Source organism: Ailuropoda melanoleuca, chromosome 14, assembly GCF_002007445.2.
Source record: "Ailuropoda melanoleuca isolate Jingjing chromosome 14, ASM200744v2, whole genome shotgun sequence".
Lineage (NCBI taxonomy): Eukaryota > Metazoa > Chordata > Mammalia > Carnivora > Ursidae > Ailuropoda > Ailuropoda melanoleuca.
In genome coordinates, this window is record NC_048231.1 from 16,231,865 (window position 1) to 16,250,667 (window position 18,803).

At 47.2% G+C, this 18,803-nt stretch overlaps 1 protein-coding gene across 2 annotated transcripts in view; it reads left to right on the forward strand.

Moving 5' to 3' along the window:
* The window catches only part of FLVCR2 (FLVCR heme transporter 2), a 49,777-nt gene that overhangs the window by 12,962 nt on the left and 18,012 nt on the right, over window positions 1-18,803 (forward strand). For both annotated transcript variants that reach the window (XR_004620458.1, XM_002914706.4), the window contains exons 2-3: window positions 13,839-13,980; window positions 16,511-16,651. Coding sequence is in view for 1 of the 2 variants with exons in the window: in XM_002914706.4 (XP_002914752.1) it covers window positions 13,839-13,980; window positions 16,511-16,651 (283 nt within the window). In the remaining variant the exon portion in view is untranslated. The remainder of the gene's footprint in view (window positions 1-13,838; window positions 13,981-16,510; window positions 16,652-18,803) is intronic.

The following is an 18,803-nucleotide window of genomic DNA, read 5'->3' on the forward strand; positions in this document are numbered from 1 at the left end:
GTAGGGAAGACAGCAGCAGAGAATTGTCTGTTGACTTCTTTCGTTGAGGGCAGCGGAGAGCCATTGTGAAGGGTGGGCCATGCATCTCCAGCACCAGAACCACGGGGCGGGGCGTGGGAGACGTGGTTGTTAAAAATGCTGATTCCTGGGCCCCAGGGCAGACCCAAGGAATTAGCGTCTCTGGGTAGGGCTCAGGATTCTGTGTTTTTGATTCTCCGTCAGGGATTCTGACACCCACTGAAGTTTGAGAACTCCTGGGGTGAAAGCCGTGGAGCCCAGACCCTGAGCTGCTGGCCATGGTGTTTGGGGCCTCCGGCTGAACACCTGCCCTCTTCGGGCATCAGCTCTGTGATCTGTAGCAGGAAAGTCGGCCTCCCAGGGTTGCTACCCGAGTTCAGTGAGGGAGAGCGTGAAAGCTCTTGGAATCAAATAAGCCCTCCGTAAATGGTTACTGAGCCCACACCTACCGTCGCCCCTCCTTACCACACTCTTGGCGGCCTCTTTGAATTTCAGTTACTTTCCTTCATCTCTGCTGCTGTCCCTGAAGTTTATCCTGGCAGATCCCCACCCCCCAACCTCCAGTGCCGTCCGTGGGGAACTGAAGCAGCCCCACCTGCGTCCGCTCTCTCAGCTGGTGAGCTGGTTGGGGCCAGCGTCATCACCCTCCTGCAGAGAGGTCGGCCCCCGCAGGACCTTGCTCGCAATACGTGGGCCAGAAGAGGCCATGCCTGGCACACAGCAGTGACTGGGGGTATTTGGATGGGAAGATGGATGTCTGGTGCTCTGGCTTTTACACTTTAGCCATGGGGCGTTATCTTCTCATTGCCGAGGAAGATTCCAGAGCATTTTCTGTGATTATCATCTAATAACATGTCAGCTGTGGTCTCAGGAGGAGGAGAGTGGGGGTGAGGGAAGAATGCAGCTTGACTCAACTCTCTTACTAATCTTTTCCACCTTTTCTGTGTAACTAGGCCCTCCTCCACCTATGTCCTCAGTTCCTGAAGCCTTTGAAGCCGGTGGTCAGGAAGAGCAGCAGGTGGTTACAAAGCCTCTCTCTTCCGGGCTGCCTGAGACCGGCTGCCTGAGGGGGGCGGGGCCGGTAAAGATCTCTGGGTTTCTGGAGCGACTTCCTCTAAGCCCTCACCACCCCTGTGTCCTGAGTGTCACTGGAGTGTCACCATCCCTGTCCCCAGAGACAATCTCAGCCCCTGGCCTGCTGTGTGGCCTTGAGGCAACAGGCGTCTCAACAGCCCTCACTGTTTGTGGAGCAAGACCGTCCTCCTTGCTAGGTTTGCTTCTCAGGCTGTTGTGGCGGGAGATGAAGTGGTGTTCCCACAGCCCAGATCATTGGCTGGAGGTTTGTTTAGAGGGACTGACGGAGATGTTGACGTTCTCTCCTCTCGTTGGACTGCCTTCTGATTCACTGTCCAGAAAGAACTTTGATAAGAGGTACCGGGTAAATTTTATGATGACCCAAACACATTCCTCAGTTACATAACAAACGCATTGCAAAGGATTCCATCAGGCCCTGGGTCATCTGGAGTCTCGGACCATGTCTTCCTGGGACATGGAGCTGCTTGGTGCCTTGTCGTGGCTCAGCGAGTTTCCGCGGGAAGAGAGCAGGGCCGGGAATGGGAGCATCAGAAGTCCCGATATTTACTTCACTGCTCTGAATTCAGCAAGTTGCTTAAACTCAGGGAATGGGGAACACAGCTTGCCCCTCATAGGGCAGTGTCCTTTCGCCTGGACTTTGGGCATGCTGCTATTGACCTCACCGGGCTGTCTTGCTGCTCAGATTGTATGCTGTGCAAACGTTGGCTCTTAAGTGCCTTTAAGAAAAACCGACTCTGGACTGGCTCAATGACACTCAAGGAATAAAACAGCTTTCCTGTGCGCCTTTCATGCCCTCTCTCCTTCATGAAGTGCAAGGGTGGAAGGCACTTGGCTTGAGGACCACAGCCTCCACTTGTAAAGCTTGGCATTCTTGCCTTTAGAGCCAACTCTTCGTTTCCGACTGAGCTCTGGTCATTCTGGCTGTAGGAGCCTGTCCCAGAGCTTCTGGGTTCTGGAGTTATTTTTGCTAATTTGAGCCCCTTGAGCTGATGCATTCTGCAGCTCCAGGAATCCTGCAGAACATTCTGATTCCTTTTGATTCCCAGAAGGGGCTTTTGCCAAGGGTTGGCACAAAGCTGCTTTTCCGTGTGTGTGTTCCAGGTTCGGCTCCTTTCTTCAGTGCAGGTGAATATCAGTGGTGGCACGGCACAGAGCTGATTTGGTCCTCACACCGTCAGGAGACAGGGCCCAGAGTGAGAAGCTTTCTTCTGAGGTTCTGGTGGTCTTTATCTCACCACATTTTCCCCCAGGCCCCTTACAGTTAGTTAGTGGCAGTGCTCAGTGGTAACAAATGGGGACTGGTGGGGATTGGGCTGTCCTTGTGAAGACATTGCCTTTTCTCTCTCCTGAGTTCCTCCTGCTCAGGGAAAAGGGTACCCCATTATCTGCCCCAGGAACAGCTAGTCCTGTATTCTCATGCTGCTCCCCAAAAACCCATGGCCTTTCCTAGGGTGATCCCACCCTGGGCCAGATCTCTGTCCCTTGCAAATAACCCACACAGCCCTCTGGCCATCCTCTCTGTCTTCTTGAATCCTGCTCGTTCTGGATTGCATTTCCTCCAGCCAGCCTCCCCATGTCTCCCCAGGTGATAGCAGGTCATGGGACAAATGGGAGCCAGTGAATGCAGCTCTCATCCTCTTGGCCTGTCTCAGGAAGTACAGCCTTGAGTTAGTGGCCACACGCTCTGCTTCTAGAACTCAGTGCTCTTACCTATACCATCAGCTCTCGGGAGCCATGAGTTTTTTGAGACAGTGCAGCACAACCTTTATTTTTTTTGTTGCACAAATGTTTAGTGAGTATCTGCTTTGTTCTAAGCAGCATTCTGAGTGCTAGGGATGAAGCCGTGGATGGGAAAGAAAAGGTCCCTGAGTTCACATTTAAGGGAGGAGAGATGAAACTGTAAGGCAGCAACTAATGGAGTGACTAATGGTGGAAATTCCAGGCCAAGTAGGAGGGAAGGCATCTTCATGCCAGATATTGGGAGATGTTTTTGTGTAAGTAGGTCCCTGAGTGACTCCCTAAGTCACAAGGCCAGATCTGATGATGCTGCTTCCTTGGGGTGGTATCAGATATGGGTGGCTATTTGTTTTCCTCATGCAAGGCTTAGATTTCTTTCTCTTTCTAGATTTCTCCTCGGGATCACGAGATAGGATTAGTTAACTGGTGAAGTTGCCTTCCTAGGAAAAAGCTGCTTTGGACCCACCCTCTCTGTTTCTGGAGGCACACCCTGCGGGAAGAGGAACTGGGTCTTTCCATGGCAACCCACAAAATATAACTCTTCCAGGGCCTGCCCCGTGAGTAATCACCTGGGTCTGAACTTCACCCCTGAAAATCAGAAGGGGAGGGCTGTCACTCAGAAAGTCCAACCAGACTTAGAAGAAAATTTGGGAGGGGTAGAAGCATTTGTTGTCACATGAGCTCCTTTTAGGGATGTGACATTGTGGGTGTTCTGGGCTGTTTACCACCGTCTGTACCCAGGACAGTGGGTCGCATCCATCGGCTGCTGTGTGCGGGCGTCTGGGGCAGAGTTGGTGCGAAGTGCCAAAGCGCTTGAATGGAGTGTGCATGGTGCCTACTTCCAGTGCGAAAAACCGGGAGAAAGTGAGGTCTGTGCTCCGCCGCTCTGGCTGGCCTGGTGGTTCGAAAGATGCCCCCTCGCTTTTCCTCTTACGCAACTGAGTCATGGGGAAGTTCTGTGAGCCTGTGGTCATTGGCCATCAGCAGTGTCAGCAGAGGGACCTTTGAGTGGTGAAGTCATCAGTGACATGGGCTCTTCGTGAAAAGGGAGGCAGAGGGGGCTTCACGTCTGCTGTCTTATCGACCTAGACTGACCCTTTGCAGATGTCACCAGGAGGACAACTTCAGGCAGAACCCCAACCCTGAAAAGGAGGAGTGTGTGTACCAAGGGCCTCCTGAGTTGGTGACTGAAAGCAGGCAGAGATATGAGGCTCAGCTAAAACAAGAAATAAAGCCCCTTGTCAAAAAAAAAAAATTCCCTGTAGAACTCAGACCCCTCCCCTAAACTTCGCATCTTCTCTGTTTACAGCCTGGGTACCTCTGCTCTTCAGCTGCCCTGCGCCCCTCCAAAGATGAGGAGGAAACCCAGCAGCAAGGCTGTATGTAGGTCAAGATCAAAGTATATTAGATAACTTATAAGCTTGGTGAGGAGAGCTCTTTGTCTCGTCCCTTTCTTTTTAGTACAACCATCTGGAGCTCAATCAATATTGAGTGTAGGTTTGAGGGTGGGAAGTCCCATATTCCAGTGGCCTCTGTGTCTGATCTTCAGAGCCCTAAAGTTGAGGGTCTTCTCTGTGTCATTCCACCTCACTTCTGCTTTCTTGTGGTGGTAAGCTCTCAGAATATAGCTCATTGCTGTAGCGCCCAACCCGTCAGCTGCAGACACTTGAGTTAGGTCGGAGCTGCACAGTTCTGAGCTATCTCTTTCTTTAGAAGATACTTCCCAAGCACCATCCCTGCCCTTGGCATTGTGCTGGGCGCCAAGTGGGGAAGAGTCACACAAGGCCATGTTAATCAACGACCCTGTCCTCAAGGTGCTAACAGTCTATCTGGGGAGACACCACCACCCTATGTGGAAAACAATCCAAAACTAAACATTACATAAGAATAAGAAATCGCATAGGGTCTGACTAAGTAGTAAATAAAATAGACGATGGCTGAAGTACCTCTCATCTCCAATGGCTAGACCTAGAGGGAGGTGCTCGAATTACAGAAGGGAGCACATAAGACTGGAGGAATTGTCAGGTGTTTGAAGGCACTCACTTTTGTGACATTCGCCCTGCTTATTGGATTTGGAGTCAGCTAGCCATGGGTTTGAATCTCAGCCTTGCTGTTAGAAGCTGAGTGACCTTGGGCAAATTAGAGATATTTTCTCATCTACAAAAACCAAGTTAGACACGATGATGCCAATTTTAGGGGGTTGTCGTGGGGATTAAATGAAATAACATGTGAAAAAATCATTTAGCACACTTCCTAGGACATAGTAGGAGCTCTTTATACATCAGTGCTCTTCCCTTTAGTTCAGCTAATAGCCAAGACCTGATCATTAACCTAAGGGTTAGGGGACAGACACAAGTACAGATGGCCTGAGCTTGAAGTCCAGCCTTATCACTTATTGTTACATGACCTCGGGTAAACTACTCAAATGTCATTTCCTCAAATATCGTCCCCCACTGAATGTTCAATTTTTAAAATTATTTTTTAAGATTTTATTTATTTATTTGATGGAGAGAGAGAGAGAGCGCAAGTAGGCAGAGCGGCAGGCAGAGGGAGAGAGAGAAGCAGACTCCCACTGAGCAGAGAGCCTGATGCGGGGCTCCATCCCAGGACCCTGGGATCATGACCTGAGCCAAAGGCAGGTGCTTAACTGCCTGAGCCACCCAGGCGCCCCTGAATGCTCAATTTTAAAATAGGGATTAAACGATTGTGCTTGTATGTGTGTATATGGCTTAGTAGTGCCATGGTGACCGGGGGCATGGTGAGCTCCATGAATCAGCTGCTATTACTGTTTCTTCCCCGAGAAGCAGGCTGTCCTAATGTCTGTAGCTGCTGCTTCCTGCATTTTCCTAGCCTCTTTTCCCCCAAAGGTCTGAAGAAGCCCCAGAGTGTCCAGGTAGTGGGAGCCCCCAGCATAGTCAGAGATTTGAGGGCAGACCCTGTCAATGGGGCAGGAGCCCTAAGGTAGTCTTGAGTTGACTAGCTGTGACCGCTATGACCTTGCTAAGTTCTTGGAGACCTCAGCTTAGCCTTTTAAATCCTTAAACCCCCTGGGTGAGTGATTTCCTCCTTAATCAATGGGATTGTTTTTGTTCCCCGAAGGTCTGCTACCTCCTTAATCCTAAGTTGGCCTTTTCAAAAGAAGCCAAATTGGATTTGGGGATTTCAAAAATACAGTCATATGAGTGGGCTTTACATGCATTATTGCTTATCATGGCATTTCCGAGGAGCTGCCTGGCGTTCCCAGGTGGCTGGGCGCTCACTTTCATAATTTGACTGGTGTTCAGCTTCAGTGTTTCAGTGTCCCGTCATTCACCCCAGCACCCATCACTTCTTGCTTCTTTCTGGGGCATCCGCAGACTCAATGCCAGGATGCCCCTCTCTTCCTCCCCTACAGGTCCAAAGGTGGCTTTCCTGCATTCTGGCCTAGTCCCTTACATTTGGGACCCTGGAGCCCCGGTTTGCATCATTTTACCCAGATGTAGGTGTAAACAGATGTCTAAGTGACATATTGGAATGTGCAAACGTGTGCTTCCATAGAACCATTTTTGCGGTGTTTAAATGCCCACATTGGTACGCACTGGGGATGGGCAATGAGTGTTGAAGTCACTCCCAAGTTGCACATAATCCCCACGTGCACGTGGTCCTGGAGACAAAGTTTGCGTGATGGCCTCCCTGATGGTAGCCACACTGTTCATGCCTAAGACACCCGTGTCGAGCCACGCAGTCCCAGAAGTGTGTGGGCATATTTAGATGTGGGATGGATATTAGGCATACTGCATTTTTAGCACATTTTAGTGCCCATAAATTCTGCATGGACTTAAATGACCCTTTGTGTAGTAACATTTTCTGACATTTGTCTGTGTAGTTTAACTTTTTTTTTTTAAGATTTTATTTATTTATTTGACAGAGACAGAGACAGAGAACAAGCAGGGGGAGCAGCAGAGGGAGAGGGAGAAGCAGGCTCTCTGCTGAGCAGGGAGCCCGACACAGGGCTGGAGGACCCTGGGATCATGCCCTGAGCTGAAGGCATTTGCTTCACTGACTGAGCCGGCCAGGCGCCCCTGTGTAGTTAAACGTTTCTTCAACTGTGGTTCTCCGTGAACCTGAGCTTCAGATTAAGTTTTAGATTGTAAGACCATTGCTATTGTGCACAGAGACGTGTAGGTTCGCACGTGTATCTCATCACTCATGATATAAAAATACCCTTGTGGGGGTGGCATCGCGCTGTGTGCTTTCAGACTGCTCACGTGGGTTGATGGGCTTTAAGTGTGTGAAAATCTAGATTGAACCCCAATGTATCTTTCATGTGGCTATGATTTTAAAAGGGCCTTCATTCATGGTTTTGTTTTGTTTGGCTTGGTTTGGTTTGGTTTGATTTTAAATAGCAAACTTTCTCTGAGAACTTTGTCTGCATTTAAATTTCCAGCGATGTCTTCCCCCAGGTCTAGGCTCAGGGCTAACCTGGAAGGGGAGTGATGTGTTCCTGACATGCCAGTTAGTTGAAGCCTGTTCATTTAACACCCATTTACTGAGTGAGCCCCTGCTCTGTTTACCAGGCACCAGAAGAGTGTCAGAAAAATGGCAGAACCCCAAAAGAATAGAGGAGTTTAGGGCAAGGAGAGCTCTCCTCACTAGGATTATCAAAGAAAACCCAGTAAAGGAGCTGATGTTGAGATGGGCTCTGAAAGATTAAAAGAGGGAGCCCTTGCATAAAGGTAGAAACTAGATCATGAAGAGACTGGAATCGTGACTCGTCCAAGTCCAATCTGGCTGGAGTACCAGGGACACAGCAGGAAGTGGGCGGAGATGGGCCTGGAAAAGTAGTTGAAAGTAGGTGAAGAAAGCCAAGAACAGCAGGCTGAGGGGTTTGGACTTCCTCCCTCTGAGAAGGCTGACTCCTTGAAGGTCCCCATGCAGTACCCGAGTGCAAGGTGCAGGGCAGTGGAGGAGAGCTCACAGTCACCCACTCAAAGTAGGCTCCAAGGAGGGCTTGGGAGAGTCGGGGACAGAGTGTATGTGAGAGGGCAGGATCAGGGGTGACTGAGAGAACTGAGAAAGAGCCGCAAGAAGGAAGGAGCAGGAGAGGGAAGACGAGGAGAGCAGGGGAGGGTGGTTTGTCCCACTGCCTTAAACAGACCATGCCTCCAAGTCCTGGTAGCCTCCTACGTCCGCCATTACTGTGAGAGGGTACAGGGGGAGAGGCGTGCCTGCAGCTCCCCCTAGGTGTGAAGCTGTCTGCTGCACAGTCCATTCAAAGGAGCTCATTCAGACCCCAGAACAACCCAGAGAGCTAGATAGTATAACTAGATAATGGTATCTTCCTTTTGTGGATTAGGAAACAGGCACAAGGAGATAAAGCCACTTCCCACGGTCAGACATGTAATAATAGGTAGAGCTGGGATTTGAACTCAGATCTCTCTGACCCCAGAGCCTCAGCCCCTAACCACTATATTAGAGTGATGATGTCTTCCAGGCCTGTTGGGGTGGAAAGGAGGAAAGGTGACGGGTTTGTTTTTAAATGTGTGCAACATAGGTGTGAATTCCTGGAGGAGCAAGGTGAGCCCATTAGGTCATAAGGAGACCATGTTTGAAGTAAGACTTCAAGCCCAGGGGCTCTGTGGCAGGGGAGGCTGCTCACCAAATTAGGGGACATTTTTTACCCTTGGTGCCAGGGAGCCAGCTCCTGGGAGCCTTGAAGTCCCAGAGACATGCCTGGCCCTGATCTGGCGACTGTGCCCAGAGGAAAAGAATGAGGCAATGGCCCAGGAGTGGCCCAACCCTGGCTCGGAGTGGGCTCTTCTTTGTCTGAATGGCGGGTGTGTCCCAGGGGAAGAGTGGGCAGAGGAGGGGGTTGGGTGAGTGAGAACCTGTCTGCTGAGGTGGTTGCTTCCCATCAGGAAGAACAGCGTCCACCTTACCAATGGCCGGGGACAGGAAGATGTGGTGCCTGGGACCCTAGTGAAGGATTCAGCCGGGGACCAGTGGTCTGTCCCTGTTCCATTAGGACCAAAGACCTTACCGTGTTGTTGACGCAGAGCTCCCTGCCTTTCGTGGAAGCTCCAAAGTCCTTGTTTGATGGTCTGGGCATCTTCATGGCCACACAGCATTTGGGAGGGCAGCTGTGTGCCGTGGTTCTGACTCAGTGATGACTCGGGGCCTTGTTGAATGCCCCATTGTGGTTGGTGATGGGGATAGTGGTTCTGGGGCACTTATAGCCAACATAACACGCGTTGTGCTGTGCAAGGCATTAAGTGTGGAAATCTTACCCTCTTAGATGCAGTCTGGTGGTTTTCTGGGTTTCTTTTTGCTCTGCCAAATGCATAGAAAGCAAGAATGACAAGGAATGCATTACACACAGTATGGCCTTTTCCCATTCCTCAAGCCCCTCAGGCTGCACTGATGTGTTTTTGACTGTGACATTTGCTCTGGAAGTACTCATGACCGTTGATGCTGCAACAGTGTTCAGATGTCACCCTTGGGTTTGCAGAAAGAGCGAAAAGAAAATAGGATATGAGCGCTGAGTATCCCAGCCTGCCTTTCCATCATTGTATTCATCACGTCTATGTTAAACGCCTTCTTGGGGTGAAGTGAACCATAGTGATGAGACTGAGCAGGCTCTGGGTTCAGAACTACTGTGTGTTTAAACTCCAGCTCTGCTGCTTATCGCTGTGTGACCTGGGGCAAGCCACTTAACTTTTCTGCACCTTGGTTTCCTCGTCTGCAAAACTGGGACAATGTTATACTCACACCTCTCTTTCCAGGGTTGTTTTGAGGACTGAGATACTCTGTGAAAAGCTCTGTACATTGTACTGATTAGTATTGCATGCTAGGCTCTAGAGATAAATGTGAGCCCTGCCCTCCTGGAGCTTATAGTCTGGTTGGGGAGACAGATGTTAATTGAATAATCATGCAAGTATAAAACTACCTACCTGTATGGGGCCTGACCTTGAATGAGACACCAGAGAAAGCTTCCCTGACCAAGTGTGGATTGAGCTCAGGCCTGAAGGATGTCTGCACTTACTTGGTGAAATGGAGTAGGGAGGGCCTTCTAGTCTGGTCAGAGGAAGCTGGTGCAAAATCCCTGTGGTCCTTGGGCATGAAGGTGCTTTGGATATTTTTAAAAAACATATTTTATTTATTTGAGAGAGAGAGAGAGCACGCACACGAGCAGACTCCCTACCGAGCAGGAAGCCTGAGGTGGGGTTCCATCCCACGACCCTGGGATCATGACCTGAGCTGAGCTGAAGGCAGACACTTAACCGACTGAGCCACCTAGGCACCCCACTTTGGATATTTGAAAGAGAAAGGAGGCCAGTGTGGCAGGGTCTCAGGGAGCAAATAGTTGACCAGGGGCAGATGACCTCCTATGCAGAACTTTGTGGGTGTGTTTAGGTTTTTACCTAACTTAAAAGCAAGGGGAAATCACTGCAGGGTTTTAGGGAGAGGAAGGACATAATCCAATCACATTTTGCAAATATCACTGGCTGCAGAGTGGAGAATGTCTGGGATCAGAGCCGCATGGAAGCCGTCAAGACACCCATGCCCAAACTGTTACCCAAGCTCCCTTGATGGGTGATAAGGATTGCCTACCTATAAAAATACAAGTACTCAAGCCAAATCCCAGACCTGAAGGATCACAATGGGGTCAGGGCTTGTGACCTTTTCAGGCAACAGTGGGAAATCCTACTATGGGTTCTGTAGGAATGACTAGAACCTAATTCCACTTTAAAAGCAATTTTTGAAGAGTAAGTTCCTGAAGAGTGAAGCCTGGACTGGTTTGACTGTGTATTGTGTATTTTGCCCATGACTAATGTTTTGCTGAGGATGATAAAACTAGGACAGATGCTAGGACATCAACCAAGTCAAACCAATTAGCCATGATTTTTAATCATTTTCATTCAGGGCCAGCATCCTCCCATCTCTTTGAGTTAATCTTGGACTGACTTGGGCTGCAGGTCTCTGAGTTTTACCCTTGAGGTGTCGTAGAAAATTCATGACAGGACTTGAATGGGTGAGAATATAGCCTTCTGTGTTGACTAGTGTCATACCTAACATTCCACAGGTTCTGGAGTCTGAACTGGCTTAGGAGGGCCAGCTCTCCTGCTAGCTGCGTGTGTGACCTTAGGCAGGGTGTGGACCATCAGGGTTCCTCATTTTTGTCTTTGTTGTGAAATTTCTTGGATTAAGTGAAAAAGATAAATGCTATTAGATACCCAGTGCGTAGTCGATGCTCAAGAAATAGCCAGCCATCCCACCTTCTCCCTACCTTCTCCCCTGTAGACATTTTTTTCCCCTTACCCCTCTGAGTCCAATGTGGTTTGTAGAAAGAACATGCACCCCTCATGGGCAGACCTGCGTGATATTGCCGGCTTCGTGTAGATAAGGCTTTTCCACCAGTGTTCATCCATTCATCTGTCCAACTAGCCAACATGGCTGAGCTCCTGCAGGGGACAGACTTAAGAACTAGGAGCTGAGTAGAGCTGTAAGCTCTCACTGAACACAGCTCTCAAGAAACAGGAACAAATATGCCTTGAAAAAACAAAAGAGGCCGCAGTTGACAGTCCAATCCCTGTGTTTTTGTTTTCCACACTGACCACAAAAGTACCTCCGAAATCAGTTTCCTCCTGAAGAAAGGGTACGGTGAGGCAGTGTTGCTATCTGACTGGGTCACCACAGGCCCCTACAGCTGACTGCTGCAGCCTGCTGGCTGGAGAAGTCTTCCGTGCTGGAGCGGGGGTGGAATAGCACTGACTCAAGCCTAGCGTGTAGACAGAGAATAGAGCACCATCCTTGAGGGATCAGGCGTCTAGTGTAGAGCCAGCTGGGAGGACTTACTTCTCAAGGCAGAAGATTACTGGGGATTAGGTTATCCTGTGTCAAGGTCCTTTGGGGGAATTAAAGAATCACAGAGCCTTGGATGATATCCCATATCTTCCCTCATTCTTGCAAAAGGGGCCTTTCAGGGTTCTGTTTAATGCCTAGATCTCCAACACTTAAAGTAGGAGGCCAGATAGGACCTGTAGGGTGCCCTGTTTTCCAGCTCTGTCTGTGGTGTTTGTCCCTTTGCCTGTGGCTAATTTTAACCCTTTAAAGTCTTAGAGATCAGCACTTAAGAAGCTAGACTCAGCTCTGGCAAATCATTGTGACCGAGGATCAGATAAGGCAAATCATTGTGACCGAGGATCAGATAAGGCTCCAAGGTCATGAAATATCTTCTTTTCTGGAGAAGCCTGCTCACTTGGCCTTTTCTCAGGGCTCTTAGCCCTGGAGAGACCTGTCAGGCACAGTGGAGGAGGAAGCTAGGAGATCTGTTTTCTCATCTTAGCTCTGCTGAGCTCCTCTGACCCTGAGCGACTCACTTACCTTCTCGAGTTTAACTTCACTTAGCGTCCACTTGACCCTCTAATAATCAGATTGTACTAGACGATGACAAAGGAACTTTCAAAACAATAACATTCTATAATTTCAACCCACAAATATCCCTGTTCGTGTTATCTTTTGTATCTTTCTTTCTTTCTTTCTTTCTTTTTTTAAAGATTTTATTTACTTATTTGACAGAGATAGAGACAGCCAGCGAGAGAGGGAACACAAGCAGGGGGAGTGGGAGAGGAAGAAGCAGGCTCCCAGCAGAGGAGCCTGATGTGGGGCTCGATCCCATAACGCTGGGATCATGCCCTGAGCCGAAGGCAGGCGCTTAATGACTGAGCCACCCAGGTGCCCTTGTATCTTTGTTTTTATGTCCCTGCCCCCACTAGATTATAAAGTTCCTTGAAAGCGGGAATCGTGCCATGTCCATCTTGGTACCTTGGTAAAATATCTAGCAGAGTACTTTTCACATAGTAGATGCTTTAAAGATCTGTTTGAGTTATTGATCATATATTGGTATATCTGGAAGAACCCTGCACTGAGGCTATCTATCGATGATGACTTCTGTGACTGTTCCAGAGCTGAGAACCACCACCCCGAGTGGTTGTAATTGACAGGCTGGAAAAGCAATCAAGGTGGTCAGCAGGTAGATAGCCGGAGAATGACACTGTTATAATGTCGCATGAAAGCAGCTTGCCCTCTATCCGCAGTTCCTTTCAAGTACAATAAAGGAAAAGTGGGACCTTAAGACAAAAGATTTACTCATCTTTCTTCACTTTGGGAATTTGAGGCTTGCCTGAGTTTCAGGCTGTTTTCCGATTTCTGCCTTGGTGTATATGTGTGGCAGAAGGGCTTTCGGGAGTTATGTCACAGTAAGCCATTACTGAATCGAGGCATTTCTGATCTTGGAAACCCCCAGGTCATGTTACCTGTCAGATCACTGAAGTTTGAACTCTGAGGCAGGCGTGAGATGTTTTACTTCGTCGGTGTGTGCGTGTGCATGTTTTTAGCCAGTTTTCACGTCCCCTTGTCCTGTGTGTGTACATTTATGTGGTGGCCTGTGACTTCACACTATAGATGTTTTGTAAATTATAAGTTATTTACACAACCAACTTACGTTTTCATGTTTGTGAACGGGATAACAACTTTAGGCTTTCATCTCCTACTGAACGCAAGTTCTTGGGATTGTAGGGTGTAGAATTTTTCCCTCAGGTGGTCTCTCAGCTCCAGGTTAACAGATTCAGTGAGATGAAACATTCAGTGGGGAAAAAAAATCAACGTTGTTTTACTCCACTGTAGAGATATGGAAGTATGGGCACCATTGTTCACTAGTCTGCAGCTAGAGAGGAGCCAGCCTGCCTTGAGAACCCCAACTATAATGTTTCTCGGTAGGTATTGATAGTTAGGGTGGTCCGGGGTGTGTTGTCAATCAATAAAAAGAGTTGAGTTGTCAATGAAAAGAAAGATCTCTCTGACACTTTGAGAGAGGGAAGCAATCCCTGTTTGGGTTTTAAGAAGGACTGGAAGTTAGGGTTTATGTTTCTTATCAGGAGTCTCTTTAAATTTATGCTGTCATCTCTTGGCTGTTGGAAACTGCGATTGATTGTCTCTGTCTTCTATAGCTTGGAATTGCAGTTGGGTTCTTGGTCCCTCCTGTCTTGGTACCCAACACCGAAGACCGGGACAAGCTTGCCTACCACATCGGCGTCATGTTTTACATAGTAGCAGGCGTGGCCACTCTGCTTTTCATCCTTGTCATCATCGGTAAGGTCATTAGTAGACTGATGGGGGGTCAGGAGGCAGGGAGGCTCTGCCGACTTGGGTGGGGACCTTGTGAACATGGCCTTAGACTACCAAGGACATTTGTAGAAACTGGAGGCCAGGCTTCTAGTGGTCTTCAAATGTCGTAGCCAATACAGTGCTAGCTGGTCTTGTGTACTTTGTTAGCTGCTCAGTAAAAATTTAATTGTAATTAACCAGTTCCCCCCAAAAAACCTCACCAGAATTAATGGGCAGGCTGTTGATCCCCATGATGAAACCCCACTGAGTGCGTATGGTCTATATCACAGGCACTGTGCTAAGCCTGCCTGATCTCCTTGAATCTTGAGTGAAGATACCATCATCAATCCCATTTAACAAAGAGGAAAACAAGACTTAAGGGGAGTTAAGTAAATTATTTGAGATTAGATAGCTAGTAAGTGACAGAGATTGCCTAACCCTGTCTAACTCAATACTCTAAATTTTTGGAACAAAACAAAATAAAACAGAATTGACCCACAAACACTGATACTCTTACAGATTCATCTGAGAATACCTGGGGACCACATTTTTTTGAGGCTTTTAAAAAAAATTATGCTCATCATGGAAAAATCTGGAAAATATGAAAAAGCATAAAGAAAAGAATAACCAGGGTGCCTGGCTGGCTCAATTGGTAGAGCATGTGACTCTTGATCTCAGGGTCATGAGTTCAAGCCCCATGTTGGGAATAGAGGTTACTTAAATAAATAAATTAAATAAATAATTAAAATAAAAAGGAATAACCATTAATTTAGACTGTACCAGTTAATCCCAACCACCAACCTCAGATAACTACTATTAATTTTATGTGCATATACATTTGATCATGGAGATATTGGTTATTGTGTTTTTATATCCTCTTTTATCATCTGAGTGGTATTACATGTGCTATGATGAATTCAGAAACAGCATAGTAGAAGCTTTTTCATTTTCAGTTAGTCATTCTTCTTTAAAGTTTAACGAGCTTTATTCCTAACATTCCACCTCACGTGGTAAAGGTCTCATTCGTCCCTGCCACCCTCACCTCCGGAGTCGGAACAGTTGTATTCATGATCGTGCACCTCATTCCGCTGTTCTCACTGAGGCATTCTTTCCCCCGGGGTCCAAGATGAGAAAAGTCTGATGGCTTTTCGAAACTGGCAGGATATGTGGGGCAGAGGACTTGCTGTTTCTGGGAAGGGGAGAAGCTGTGGGGCTATGGATGGCCGCAGGAAAGAACAGTCTGCCCAGAGACCCTCTTACTCAACCAGACCTTAAGTTTCAACTTGTCATGTGCCTGGCTTCAAATGTTTGTGTTTGTAGCACATGAGGGCGTGGTTCTTTGCATTTGAAATCCCAAGGGTAAGACATTTCTACATTTTGACATTTTATTATCAAGCCAAAGAGTGGCTAATTGAGTTAAGAACTGAAAAAACTGATCTGAATTCTGGTTTGTGGTGTCCAGGCCCTTGAACAAACCAGAGAGAAGTAACCTCTAGCCTTGCTTTCTTTCCCCTGTTGCAAGGGGAGGTGAAAGGGCAAGACGATGGATGAATGGTTTCCAACGGCAGGAAGTAATCCGGAACTATTTCTGGAGAAGGAAGAAGCAGGGCTCTGAAGTTAGGGCTGGAAGGATTTCTGGGTGGGGGCCCCTTTGATCTTCAAGAGAGTAAACCTCATTTCCAGAACTTCCTCTAACTGGAGACAGTCTACTGACCTTTCAAGGGCGTTCTCATGGCATGTGGAGAAGGCTACATGGAGCTTGCCTGGACCCAACGGGGGGCCAATTTAGCTAACCAACTGGTTACACTTATCTGCCCCCAGAAACTGAGCAGCAATCAATGCGGTCAACTTGATTGTACCAGCTATGCTGAAAATCGAATATAAAATGCATGGTGTTCTCACTGTCCCTCCCCCGTCCTTCATAACACAGTGACCACTCCTTCAGGGGTATGTGTTAATTCTCGTCTCTTCATGAGGCAGACATTAGACTCAGACTTTGACAAACTAGGAATGGACTTGAGGTTTTTTCAATAGAAGATCTTTTCACTTATTCAGGAACTATTCCTTGGCTGCCATGTGCCAGGCTCTCTGCTAAGCATGGACAACACAGTCCCTTCCCCCTCGGGAGGAGCTCTGGTGTTAAGACATTCACTGGGCTCCCTAATCCCAAAGCCTCAGCACTCATTTCCTTTCGATCCATGTATTACTATTATATTATTTTCAATGCTCTGCGGTGTGTTATTTGCTGAATTATTATGAAACTCCTTGATCCTTGGCTGCTGTCTGGGAGGGCCAGGGAGTGCAGCCATCCAGAGGCCATGAAGAAAAAGTAATGAAGGGACCGCTCACTCAGCCACAGGTGGTGAGAAACAGCTTCAAGAAAGGAGGGGTTGAAGGATTTGATTGAAGAATTAATATTTCCTTTTTGAGTCTTAACTTTTTCTCAGATGAGGGAGCCAGCTCTTGTCTCTGTGTCAGCTCTGCAGGGGTGATCTCTCTGTTTCTTTCCTTCCAGTATTCAGGGAGAAGCCTAAACATCCCCCCAGCAGGGCCCAATCCCTGAGCTATGCCTTGGCGTCCCCTGATGCTTCGTACTTAAGTTCCATCGTTCGGCTCTTCAAAAACCTCAACTTTGTGCTGCTTGTCATCACCTATGGTAAGGTGCACGTGTGTCTGGGAGTGTATTTAAATTGGGAATGTGAGACAAGAGGCCTGATGTGTCTGTGTGTCTTACTCTTTCCAAATCCCAAATGAGTATATAAAGCCGTAGCTCAGGGTCAACCAGAAGAGTCAGCTGTGCCTCAGGGCCTTTGCATGTTCTGTAATGTTCACCTAGAAAACCATTCTTTCCCACGTCAAGTTGTTGACAAATGCTGGCTGATCTTCCAAGTCTCATCTAAGTATCACTGCTATAAAGGTGACCTTTACCTCTTTTATTATGCTGTTCCTGGTACATCTTAACACTTACCATTTAAAAAAAAAATTTCCAGGTCTGTGTTCCCCCCTAGACTGTGAACGTCCTAAGAGTAGGAATTTATGGCTTTTCATCTTTATAGTTCCTCAGCAGTGGCCAACCTGGAGAGGACACTCTAACAGTTATTTAGTGAATGAATGGATGAATGAATGAATGAATGAATGAGTGCATAAACCGCAGTCAGCCAATCCTCTGTCATTTTATAGCACCGACTCCTTTTTTACGTGAATGCAAGACAATATCCCTCTTTCATTTCACTTTTTTGGCTTTTGGTAAGATGCATTTGAATATGCATTAAAAAAATTTTTTTAAAGATTTTATTTTATTTTATTTATTTTAGAGAGGGGGAGAGAGAGAGAGAGAAGGTACACAAATAGGGGGAAGAGCAGAGGGAGAGGGAGAGGGGAAGCAGACTCCCTACTGAGCATGGAGCCTGACAGGGACTCGATTCCATGACCCCCACATCACAACCCAAGCTGAAACCGAGTCAGACGCTCAACCAGCCCCTACTAGTTAGTTTGTTTAAAATCAAGAGTTGATAGTTGCGTAACATGCTTAGTAACCATAAGAAAAAAAGAAACGAAGTTGGTTTGACATAATTTATGCTGAGTGAAACCCCAGTTGGCTATAACCTTGTTTTCTGTAGGCTCACAAACCTTGTATTTTATAACAACAATAGCATTTACTATGTGCCAAGGCTTTTCATGTATGATTTTATTTATTTAACTCTCATCACACCCATGGGAGGTAGGTACCATAGTTATCCCTATATAACAGATGAGAAAACTGAAACTAAAGACGGGCTAAGTAACTAGCTCAGGAAGACACAGCTTTGAATTGGCAGAGCCAGGATTCAAATACAGGTTTATCTAACTCCAAGGCCTACACAATTAATGCCTATACCCCTTTCTAGAATTGTGTCAGTTTCATGTTAGGCTTATCATGCTCTTTATCTAAATTAGAGTGTTTATCTGCTCAGGCACTAGGTAGTACCAGCCACAGGAGAGGGGCACACCTATTTTTCAGGCATTCACAAAAATAAGTGATCTCTCACCTGGCAAAGTGCTGGATGAGCAGATTAGTCTTCAAGGTCTCAGGTCTCCATTTCTCATTCTCTCCAGCTTTTCAGTTCTGAGTATGTCTCTGCCTTCACCCACAATATAAAGACAGACTTTCCAATACTTAAGAAGTACAACTAAAAAAGTTATGTGAGTTGCACATCAGTGGGAGGCAGTCAAGTGTAGGTGGGACCAACCCCTTAGTGGGGATATGGTGGAGAATATCAGGTTATATAGATAGGTAGTAAAGCCCCATGACCTTTGGGATCACTTTCAGACTCAGGAGTCTGACTCAAGGCTCCAAGAACTTTCACTTTCTGTGGAGTTAAACATCTCAAGTGCATTGACCTTTGAACACCATAAATCTTATTGCATCTGTCATCAGGGTATTTGAGGCCCTACCTTGGTATTCTAGGGCAGGTGAGTGCTTAAAAAATATTTTCTATGGATGAGAATGATGATAGTGGTGATAACTGGGCGATGATCCCAGTTTAGAGGTTGGGGAGGAAAGCAACTCTTCCTCTTCCCCTCTTGCATGGCTGGTTGCTTATATGGTCTTTAATTTGGCAGAGTGTTTTTAGTATTGTACTTCTGGACATTCATCTATTTGGTTAAATGATAACACAGGAAGTAAATAGGGAAGCACTTCTGGAATGGTGGAGTGAGGACCTTGGATAATTTGTTCTTCCATAAAGCAACAAGTACACTGGCAAACATTGTCAAAATCAAATTTTCAGAACTCTTAAACAAAGATTTACAACAATCCAAGGGACATT